The following is a 12,181-nucleotide window of genomic DNA, read 5'->3' as shown; positions in this document are numbered from 1 at the left end:
ATCATAAAATTCCATTTTTCCCAGTACACTTTGATTCATCACTTCTCCCACTTTTGGTTGCTACTACAAATTTCCATTACAAGTCCTGTACATGCCCAAAATGCACTTCCCATATGTCCTACAGGGTGTTCCCTTGCCCCTCTAAGCAGTAACACTCTCAGTTTATAGTTATCCTGAGAGATGCTCCCCAGTCAACCCTCTTTGATGATTTTCCCACCTGGACCATGGGCTGATTGCTGTGCTGTGAAAACCCTAGAAGAAGCCAGGTTAGGGCTCCATTTCTCTGATGAGGATATTCATGAGGTTCTCCCATTTCTTTGCATTGACAGATATTGGTCTTTAGCCACACCAGTGGCACCTCTTCCCTTTCTTTGCCATGCTACAAGACAGGCTCCTAATCATTTGGTGCAACCTGTGAAACTTGCTCCTCTGAAATTAACCCTTATTCTGTAAGAACAGAAAACCAGGTGAATTTATTTGAAGTGGGGCTCATCCACTCACAGTGAGTCTCTTTTTGAGCCTCTGTGCTCCTTTGTGTCCGTGGAGATGAGTGCTTTGCCACATAATCTTGCAGATTGTTTTTGTGTAATTTGAGAGGCACCTCCTTTTGCATGCAGAGAAACTTTTGCTGAACTCAAACTGAATAGAAAACTGAAGAGAACTGAAGAGAAACTCAAACTGAAGAGAAATTTGCTGAAACTCTACTTTGATGTTGCTTTCTACACCCCACCTACTGCCTGCTTGGACTGAATCTATGGAACTATAAATTGAGATAAATTCTTAACTGTTAATAAAAGCATTTTAGGAAAAAATAAATTAAACCAAGAGTAAAAAATAAAAAATACTGCTATCAGATGCTACTCATCCAAGCATTCTAGAACTTGTAGATGAAACCACTGAGCTGCTAATACTGAGTACAAACTAATATTTAGACCAGTCTCAGTATGTATGTCCAGGCATGTAGTCAGCTCACAGACCTACATTACACTAATAAGAACTATGTGAGAGTCTGGAGGATAACTCAGCTAACTGTGGGCAAGATTCAGACTTCTCATGTCATGTTCAGATGGTCCAGGATGACCAGAACATCTGTAGATAACACACAAAACCATGGAGACTTCTCCTCCCTTCCTGAAACCCCATCAAGACGTTGCAGTCATTTCTCCCATGGACAGCATGTGAAAAATGAACTTCAGCTGGTGTTAGCTGTATTGCTTGTTTTCTACCAGAGAACACTTTGTCACTGGAGAAATCTCTAAGCAGCAGAAATACTGAGTAATCCATACAGACCCAAATAAATTAAAGCAGAAGAATGGGAGGTCTGACAAGGCTCATAATACATTCCAGCAATTATAGAATGGTAGTGAGTGATGTATACAGCTTCTCTAGTCCTTCATCAGGAAAGATTTTAATGCAGAATTAATAAAATAATCACTTTTCTACTATGTCTGTCTTGCCTTTTACTCTCCCTGAGATGAACTGAGTGGAATCTCTTAGGTTGTCCATTAACTAATCTCATTCCTCACTTCTAGTCAAGAGTTTTCCAAGTTATCACTTTCCTTCTCTGTCAACATGTTGAGACAGCACTCCATCCTTACAGATAAGGTCAAGTCCACAGCAAATGTATACAGGCTTGCCCAATTTTAAAATGTCTGGATTTTTCTTTGTGGTTTTCTAAATAGGAACTGGAATTTCAGTGGGAACACCTGCATCTCTTTTTACATTTATAAATTAACTTATTTACTACAGCACCTCTATTTACTACAGCACCTCTAAAAAGATGCAGAAGCCTAAATTTAACTCTGTCCTCAGAGAAAACCCTTGAAAAGAGGGTGAAAACCCTTGGAGAGAGGGTGAGATTTTTCAGGACTGCCTACATGACTTTAAAATGAGATTTGTTATCAATGAAAAATCAGCTCTAGATCTTGCATCTGAGTCTCATGTCAGTCACCATTCCTTGGACAACTTCAAAGATAAATTCTGCATTAGGACAGCTGTTTCTTCTAGTGATGCAGTAGTGGAGACAGGCAGGATAACACTGAGTTTGCAGGGTAATTTGTAGTTTTATTGATACAGAAGATTAAAGTTTTACAGAACATCAGGCAAACCCATCCTCTTATTTGCCCAATACTTGAGGATGAACAGTTACAGACATGAAAATTATCCAGTTACCTGCAGTGCAGCTAATGATTAAATTAGATTAAAACTGTTAACAATATTATATTGTAAAATATAAGTTTATATACAGTATATAAATACAAAGGCTTTCTGCTCCTTGTCAGGAACATAAGCTAATCATACATTTTGCAGTTTAATTTAGCTTGTGCTAAAGTACATTTCCGTCTTAAATATATACCTTAATGTAAACCATACCTATGAAATCTCTCTGTTTCATTCCCCGCCTCTTAACTTGCAACTAATATTACAGCACTTTAAAAGCTGAATGAACACTCTTATTCAGAAGAGGTTTCTGTCAGAATTTCCTTTCTCTTAAATCTTTGGCAATGCTTTACAGGACACTCTCATTAGTCAGACTTAGTTTTTTACCACATGACATTTTAATCTTATCCAAAGCAGGACACTCTGATTCCTGACTCCTTCTGTCTGAAAGAGCAGGCCATGCAAATGTATGAGTGTTAAAATTATAAAAATCCTACACTGTAGGAGAAAATTGACACTGTGCAAAATACATTAATAAACATTTTAAAGATTCAAAAGATAGAACATTGTTAGGCTTGGCTACACTGGCCAACTGCATAAAAACACTACTTCATACCTGGTCAGTCGTGGCCATTCACTGCTCTGGAAACCTGTGCCTGGACAGGCTGCACTGCAGTCAGAGCAGGAAGATGTGCACGCCTTTGTATTTGGGCCAGCCTTTCCAAGGTCTGATGGCTAAGATCAGAACCCTCAAACCTATCAAGCTTCTGAACAAGTTAGCTGACTTTCACAAGGATATGTTTCATTCACTGGGTACCAGGGCCACCTCTGTAGGCTGCAGGTATCCAGCTCAGCAAATATTCATTGACAGAACCGTGGCAGTATTCACTTGCACCTGACAAAATCACCATCAAACTCTGAACCGGACCAGTCCTTCTGCACCCTGGTAGAAGCACCTTCTCAGAGCTGCTCACCAGGACACAACTGAAGCAGAACAGATATGAAAGGACTTCAAAGCCCTTTATTCTCCCAATACACAAGTAGAAAGATGAAAAACCAAGAGGAAAAGTAACTTGCATTTAAATCCTCTCAGTCCCTACTAAAGATGTTTCTTGCACAAGTATTTCATGTCAAGTAAAACATGCTGCACAGAAATACATTCTATATGTGTGTAGTGTTTGGGTCAGGTAAGTAACAGATTCACTATGAAACAGATGGAAACACTGAGATTTACTGTCTTTTAAAACAGCTTAAAGACTAAAAAACCTTCAAGATGAAAAGCTGAAGTTACGTTTTTCTTCTCTGCTAACTACCTATGTTTGCTCCACTGTGGCACTTCCATAAGAAAGGCTGATCTGTGGTATCACACAGGCAGACTCATCCCTTCCAAGTGCCTGCCAAGTATTTAACTTTGTCCATGCTAAAATCAGAATTAGAGCATTACTCACAACTATTGCTTGAACAAATACATGCAGCTTAAACTACATGCTGTAACAAATCCCTATCAGAAATGCCCTCATCCACATGGAGATAAAAGTGCTCATTACAATCACCAGATGGTAGATGACAGTGGAAATATTCTTAAGAGAAAATATAAATATAGATATATTTAGCAGTATATTACTCTAGCACTGTAATGCCAAATGGTAGATGACCAAATGGTAAATTTCTGAGGAATACACTGAAGGCAGGCAAAATATTACATATATTTCCATCTTAATTTGTATGACTACAGCGGAGAGGTTCTGGCATAACATATTTCTTGGGGGAATGTTATGATTAAAAATATTCCTTAGAAAAATTTGTTTCTTCATAACAGGAATGAGTATGATAAATAGTTATGTTATTGCACAAACTATAGGGCTTTTAGAAAACAAGACCAAAAATAGTGCTTCAACATTTGGAGTGAAAGTCATCTATGAAGTGTGAGACAGAAAGTCAAATATGAACCCTGAAAATCAGGATTGTACACAGGGACTCAGTATGCACGCTTGCTAAACAAAACGAATTTCTACCCAGATACCAACTTATCAACTTACTATTTTTTTCTTCCAAAAAAGACAAAAGAAGCAAAAACATGTAAAGAGCATGTTAGGTACTATTTAAGGCAGAACATAAGAATGCAAAAATAATTATTATATGTTCCAATAGAAATATAGATATGTAGTCTACAGACTTCAAGCCACAGGCAATAAAAAATACAACATTTCATACTTTTGTATAGTTGAAATCAAGGATAAAGAAATTGTGTAAAAAAATGGGTCAGGGTAACAGTTACCAAAATGTACAAAAATAAACTGCTTATCATGTGTGATGTTGAATGTTTTTGCATGAAAGTAATATTGCTTTGATAAACAAAACAAAATCTTGTAACTTTTCATTCAAAGTCCAGAATAGATATATAATTACTTTCTAAAAAAATAATGTATTTTCACATGTATATCCTACATCTTACAAACTGTACCTCTTTACACAGTACCAGTAGTTGAAAGCAGGTCCTGAGTTAAGAATTTCTTGTTAAGGAACAAAGTACTTCACAGTGCCTGGTTAATTACTTTAACCCAACCACCAAGTCTGTAGCATTTACATCTGCAGGAAAGCTCCCTGTTGCATTAGCAAGAACTGTGGATGCAGGATAAATTATTTCTTCAACAGTCACATATGTCCCTGTTAAAAATCCAACAAATCCAACAACAGCTATAAAAACATCTTTAAATATTGTCCATAAACTTAGGTTTTCCTTGTAGAATGTGAGGATTTCAACCAGAGGTGGCAGAATCAGTCCCAGAGTGCTGCTGCTGACGGCTCCGACGAAAGAAATCACCAGGTCAAGGCGAGGGATCAGAACTGCTACAGCACCTAAAGCACAACAGGAGAAATGGAGGCTTCAGATTCACTGTCCTCATGAGAAACAACCCTGCAGCAAACACATAACCGAGTGGTTCAGGCTTTTTACAAAGCTCCATCATTCAGTATTTTTCCAGCTCCATGTGGTGTGCACTATACAGATGAGTGCACATATTTGTCAGTAACCCACATCTTCATGCTCATCTCAGAGATAGTTTCATTTCTGAATTTCTGCATGAGCTGGCAGAGCATCAAGTTAAAGTGTTCTTGTACTTACAGGGTAAAGAGATTTGGCCTGCAAATCATAGAGAAATGAACGATATAAAATGGCAAGGAAATGTTTTACTTTTTTTGGTTATCGATAGATTTTTAGGATGAAAGAATAAAAGCTGAGGAAGAGTAGAAGGGGTTGTTGCATGCTGCTCAGGAGACAGTGGGCAAAAATATATTACTGTCTATTGATTTATATAACTAATAATCTAAAAATCACATAAAATTATTCAAAATTAACAACGCTTGTTGATGACTTAGCAGTCACACAGTCATTTAAGTGATATTTACCTACAAACTTGAACAATCTTGGTTTGTACAACTGCACTCAGTCTGTAAACTGCCCAGTTAACTAAATGAGAACTCGGCCCTGCCAAGAGGAGTCTGAACACAAGGCCCACTAAGCCTTTTAAGCTTGGCCAGTGTCACCTCCTTAAACTACAACAGTTACAGAAACAGAATCCGTCATGTTGGACCAGAAACACTCCTGGTTTTAACTGCTTTGGCTGGCAAGGTCCCCTAGTATTAACTCAGTGTCACGTTTTCAGTCCTGGATTAGAAAACAGCTTTCAAAAGCCTCTATATGAGCCCTGTATGTGGTAGAAATGTCTTTATTCCCTTCCATGAATATACTGCCTTTTAACTATCAGACATTAGTGTAAACATCCACAGCATCAGCCTGTTTGCACCTTTCCACCACACCTCATCAAGATGAAGAAGCAATCATAAATAAAGGGGAAGGGGAAAAGAGGTGTAAATGCCACCAGCACACACAAAAATACCATGTAATATGTTTTGGCTTTTCCATAACTCCCTTCGTCACTCTGATGCCAAAATAAAAGCATGTTTGGTTTTAGAGCAATTTCACTGACCATATGTTATTCAGTGTTTATGGTAATGAACAAATAGAACAAGCAGGAAGGAAGTCTCCACAAAATATGTGAGGATGAAAACCAAAAGGTGTGTATTAGCTTTATAATGCATAACCATGAAGTTGTGCTTTCTATTTGCAGAGTGCTTTTGCTGTGGGCTGAATGGCACCAGCTGCATGAAATTCTGACACACTGTGATTATGAAAGGCAGCATACTCAAATGATGTTCCTGTTCATGTTCTCCATTGAGAATAACTTTGGGAAAACTGCACTGGAAAATACACTCAAAATTCACTTACAGAACACAACAGTTGTCCACTGCTACCTGGCAACTGTTTGCTACACATCTTAATGAAACCTGTTAACTATAGAGTTCTCACATAAAAAGCTAAGACTAAAAGGAATAAACCTGCAGAGGGAGAGTGGATTCACTGGCTCATCCTATTTGAAAGGAACACATCATGCACAGATCTGCCAGAAAAAAAAAATCAATTAACTTGCTCCTGCTTGAGATGACTATAGTTTATTAACGCTTTCGGATTCCACAGAGATATGAGAGGCACTGTTTAGCCACAGAAAAACTGGGCAGAGACAGAAGTGGAAACCTTAGAAACACCCTGGCACACACGAAAAGGTAAGACAGGTTTTTTTTATCCCACTGTTAGGATGGACCTACTCATTGCCGAACAATTTCTTCTGTTACATGATGTGACATTTGAAGACTGGAAATGTCACATGTTTATGCATTATCCAGGACAAAGCTGAATGAAGTGCGAAAGGAATTATGCCAAAGTTAGTGAAAGTCACCAAATACCCACCACAGTAACTTTTGCAGCCAGAAATGTTCAAGCCACAAGAGTAGGCACCACAAATGTACAAACAAAGATGAGCACTCAGACCAGATTGCTAAGGGTGATACTTACACAGCCATACAGAGTCCAAAAGTAATTGAAAAGTGCAGCTGAAGTGTACTGCAGTGTCTGGTAAAACTCTCAGCTAATGACTATGTTGAATATGTTGTTCTAAAGTAGAAGAGAGGGCTGCACACTTATTATCTTGCCAATTCAATAGATGTAGTGGGTGTATTCATTAAATATAGATTTTCAACTTCTGTAATAGACCTCTTTCAGTTCCACATGTGTCCAGAGTTTAGAAGGCACTCATTAATTTATAGTTCATAGTTTTGATTCCAACACTCTGCTTTATTAAAATAATGAGTCTATGTTTCATATCTTTTAATTGGAAAAAAATCCAACTGTAGTTTGTAATTGCTTCAAGTTACAGAAAAACAAAATGCAGTGTGTTGATTTGAATCTCATCAAACGTTTGTCTGACTCATACAAATTTGTATGAATCTGGATATTGCTGTGGGAGGAGGTTTGGAAAAGTGTTTGAAGGTTTTAATTAGTGTCTTATTTATTCCCTAACAAGCCAAGAGAAATACAATGCATGTTTATTACCTACCAAAGAATGTATTCAAGACTTAAGAAAGGGCTCCTTTTTCCAGAAGCAAACAAGGAGCATTCCTACAGGCAGGAAGCCCGATTTTCCCAGCCATTTGTAGGTTTCAAAAATACAACGTAAAGAAGAAATTCTGACCCTTAATCAGCAGTCATTATATCTTCTGGTTTGGAAGCTCAGCTGAAGATCTAAGTTTTGTATTAGTAGTAAGACTTTTTTTTTTGGTCAACAGTTAAATTGTCTTTAGGCTTGAATAAAAGAGTGGGGGCCATATGAACAAAGCATTCTGCAGAGATAACAAGAGGTATAATCATATTGCTTCTACCTTAAACTCTGCAGCCTAATCTCAAAAACTACAACTCATGGCTTCTCCAGCCTCTGTCAGCTATGTAGTTCCACATTTGGGTCAGCTGAGACTTTTTGAGGGGAGGAATGCTATAATACAATGTTTAGATTTTCTTAAGGGACATAACACCCCAGTGGAAAGATACTCCTAATTTTATTCTCTTTATTTTGTAGTGCTGCTTCTTTTACAACTTCTTCTCTTTGTTACAGAATCAGCATGTTACTCCCTAGACTTGCTTGTTGGGAGGCAATTCCAGTGAGATTGCTGGGGAGAAACAAAGTTTTGCCATCTCCACCCAACCAAAATGCATTATACCTGCTGATGAAGGTATAATGAAGTCAAATAAGTGATTGCCATATCCCAATACTTCCTTCCTTCAGTAATCAAATATTGAGCTACCTTATTTTTATCAGAAAGTAATGCATATGCCATGCTAAATCCTTGAGCAGGATGGACACAGCTGTAATCAGGATCTAAGTAAAGACTGAATATAACTTTGGACCTATCCATAGATACTTCAAAAGCAAAGCATATTTATGACTTCATCAAGACACTTTAATCACAGAGCTCACTTAAAAAAGCCTTTATTCCCATATTTCTAGAAGGAACTAATTAAATTATAAGCATATTTAGGAAGCGAGAAACCAATTCTGAAATTTAAAATGCTAATAATAATTTCTGCTATATTTTCCTTTTGTTCAATAATAAAGCTGTTTAATATTTCCTTATTAAAATAAATTATTTTTCTGATAATACCACATTTTAGATTTTATCTAGGTATTCAAACATAATTCTGACCAAAAAAAACCCCAAACAGGTCAGTGGTATTCAAATGTTGCATCTGAAAAAAAAGAAGTAGTACATACACTACCAGATCAGTAGCATGGACCAAACACATTGTCCTAACAGCAGGTTTTATAAACAGGCATAGTCAAAAAGATTGGGTGCTTCTTAAGTACAAAAAATGTTGGATATTACCAGGGAGTGGTAACTTCACGTAGTTGAAAAGCAAAATAATTCTCTTAAGTGACATACAACCAGTTCTCTTCAAAGGCAGTGACAGTGCTGAGGAGGCCCCTGTCCTGCAGGAAGCCAGCATACACCAAACTTTCTATTTGTACCACTTTTCCAGGACCAGAGAGCAGACTATAACATTGATGTGTTAAAGATGGGTGTCTGACATCCATATGACCTTACAAAAACAAAACAAAATTGTATTCTTAGCACACAGATGTCTATGATATGGCAAGGCAAGAGTCCCTTCTGGGAGTTAAAATTGCCAAGAATTCTGCCTGTAGGTAAAATAGCAATTCAAAATATTAGCCTGAATACTCTTTCCTAATCTAATATCCCAGGCTGCCCTCTCTGTCCATCCTTCTTTACCGCAGCAGTGCTCAGCCACTCAATCTGGCATCCTTTTCTTCCCTTCCCCCTACTGCAGTGTTTCCTGGATCCCCTTCCTTAATGCAGCACCTGCATATTTTCTTCCAACTCCCTCCTCCTCTTCTGCAACACTTCCCTCCACATTGCCCAAGTTTTTTGTCTTTTATCTCCTGTGAGAATGGAAAAACATTTCTCTGATATGGTCTGCCCCAGAAGGCTCAGCCAGTTTGGATGTAAGGAGCAGACACGTGCAGGCTGGACAACTGGCAAGTCAAGATAAAATCATCTTCTCAAGTCCTACATCACAATTAAAACTATTCACCTTTTAAAAAAAAATGTCAAAGTCTAAAAAAATCTAATGTTTCCATGAGTACTTGCTCATATAAATTAATAAAAAAGAATGCCTTCCACAGTGGAAACCAAACTGTTTTGATACATACTTACAAAGGAATATGAGACCAAGTAGAAACTGTTACCTATCTGCAGATAAACCAATGCAAATAATAACTTCAGAACATTTGTGAATAATTTACGTGTTGATACATGCAGCTTAAAAGAAGGTTTTTAGTTAAAGATTCTGGTATAATTTTACTTTATTTTTTGCTAAAAAATGAAAATTAACAAACGGTTTTAGGTGGTGTTTGTCTCAGCTGTTGAGACATTAAGACTACAAGATACATATAGAAGATAATTTTTAAAAAATCTATGTAGATTGGCTTCACAAAAAATAATTTTCTTCATCCAATTTTCTAAAAAGCATACTTTTAAATTTGCTCAATCTCAACACCAAAACTAAATGGGAAAAGGAACAAAGCAGAAGACACATTGCAGTTATCCTACCAGGTGACAAATTCTACTTGCACATTGGAGAGAAAGAGGGACAGCTTGCACACAGGACAACCACACACATCATTAGTTTGGCTTTGTTCCCTTTGGAATGAAAAACTCCTTCATCACTATCTTCCTGTAACACACAGTATGAGAGACAGAAACATAAAGTACTTCACACCACTTGCACTCACACTACACCACCACATTTTTGATTGCTTTGTCCTGTGCTAGTAGGGAAGACCAGACTCACACAGGAGAAGATGGTTTCTATATCCTCCCTTCACAAGGAGAGGTGACACAGGACACTGCCCTGACACACAGCAGGTAATGGGCAGATCCATCCCTTCCCCAGACCCCCAACTTTTCTCAAACATGTAAATAAATTCAGTTTCTACAGCACTTTGCATCCAAGATTTCAAAACTGTTATCAGAAGGGTTTTTATTATTTTTATTCCTTAAGCAGAAAGATACATGAAGAATGACACCCAACCAAAAACCAATTTAATAGCAGCATTGAGTCCACTCTTCTTACCAGGTTAATTAAAATACCTACAGCCAGGGCAAAGGACTGGCACTTAGCACTGGTATGAGACACCTGTTTCAAGGCAGCATTCCCCTCTTGATCCACTAATAAAATCACTCCCCTTAAGCTGTCTGTGTTTTATACAACTCCAAAATTCAGGCAGTGAAGTTAGCTCAGATTTCACCTTCCACAACCTGCACCCATTTTCAGCAAAATCCATTGTCACAACAATCCAGTGCAGGAGGAGGCTGTGTGAGCAGGTGTGGCTTTACAGGGACAGGGATGAAGCAGCAGTGACACAGCTACGATGCAATTCTTCCCCTACTCTCCTCCTTGGGACCACCCAGACTGACTTCTCTCTCTGAGCCAAATGTCCAAGTGGTAGTTAATGATAGCTTAGCCTCCTCATCCTGTTCTGGCTGTCCCCATCAGATCTTCAGAATTAATGTGTTTTTACTAAGAACCCCCTTGGATGGCGACACACCAAGAAAACCAGGCTGTGAGAGGCCAAGGAATGTCCTCACGCTGCAGTCTGTCCAGAGCTGCAGTACCAAGTGATCTTCATAAAACCAGCAAGCAGACAGGCGTGGCACAGCACACACCAGATTAGGTGTAAATGTATTTGACCATTTAGTTAACTACAATCCATGTGGTCAGAAATGGCACCTGTTTCAGCCTGTCAGATCTGAAGCATTTTATTTATTAATTTGTCTCTGCAGTAAATTTATTCGAGCTTTGCTGCTAATACTTTATCATAAAAAATCTTTTTAGACATTCCCCAGTGAAATAATGCAGCCAGCTGTTAACATTCATTTCTGGATTCAAGGAATGAATGCAAAGCATACACCACAACTCAGTAATACTGAGCTCCAAATGGATGATCCTAGACCTTAATAGTTCTGACACTTCCCACTGGCAGTCTCCTTCTGATTCTACAGGCTCACCAGAAATGAGTCCACAATTGAACTTTTGTCCTCTTTGTCTCACTCTCTCAAAATAATTTGTGGCTCTGAGACAGCTGAAAGGTTTTGAACCACGCAAGCGAAAATTCATGTTTGCTTATCCAAGGACAAGACTGTTTTTGCTACAGAGAGCAGAGGTGAAGAAAAGAGTCAGGAGGAGTGTTTAAGCCTTGAAGAGCCAGCCATGCTGCTTCCAATGATGCTGAAGAGTGGTATTTCCCAATATTCACCATCACCACTCATACTCCCCAATCTTTCTTTTGGCTGCACTGTATATATCAAGCTATCCCACAGGAAAGTAAGCAGGGATACATGGCTGCTACTTTGTTGTTTCATAACAAAAATAATAATAAATTCAAATAATTTTGTATTAAATTTTTTATATTAAAAAGTTTGTCTTGCCATTATCCCTGAAAATGAAATTATATACCTTTTGATTACTACATAAAGCAAGAAATAATGTGGTGAAGATTAAATTGAATATACTTAGCTTTAATCTCAAGCTAATATACTTTGCTCCATAAAT

The 12,181-nt window shown here is 38.0% G+C and overlaps 1 protein-coding gene across 1 annotated transcript in view; it reads right to left on the bottom strand.

Annotated features, from left to right (window-relative positions):
* Positions 1–2,059: 2,059 nt before the first annotated feature.
* The window catches only part of SLC36A4 (solute carrier family 36 member 4), an 83,472-nt gene continuing 73,350 nt past the window's right edge, over positions 2,060–12,181 (bottom strand). Inside the window, 1 exon segment of the mRNA XM_041487421.1 lies at positions 2,060–5,019. Within this exon segment, the coding sequence (XP_041343355.1) occupies positions 4,712–5,019 (308 nt within the window). The 3' untranslated portion in view covers positions 2,060–4,711.

The sequence above is a fragment of the Pyrgilauda ruficollis genome, unplaced genomic scaffold, assembly GCF_017590135.1.
Source record: "Pyrgilauda ruficollis isolate IOZ18807 unplaced genomic scaffold, ASM1759013v1 scaffold8, whole genome shotgun sequence".
Taxonomy (NCBI): Eukaryota; Metazoa; Chordata; class Aves; order Passeriformes; family Passeridae; genus Pyrgilauda; species Pyrgilauda ruficollis.
The sequence above is the reverse complement of the archived record's forward strand: the minus strand, read 5'-3'. Positions and strand labels throughout refer to the sequence as shown.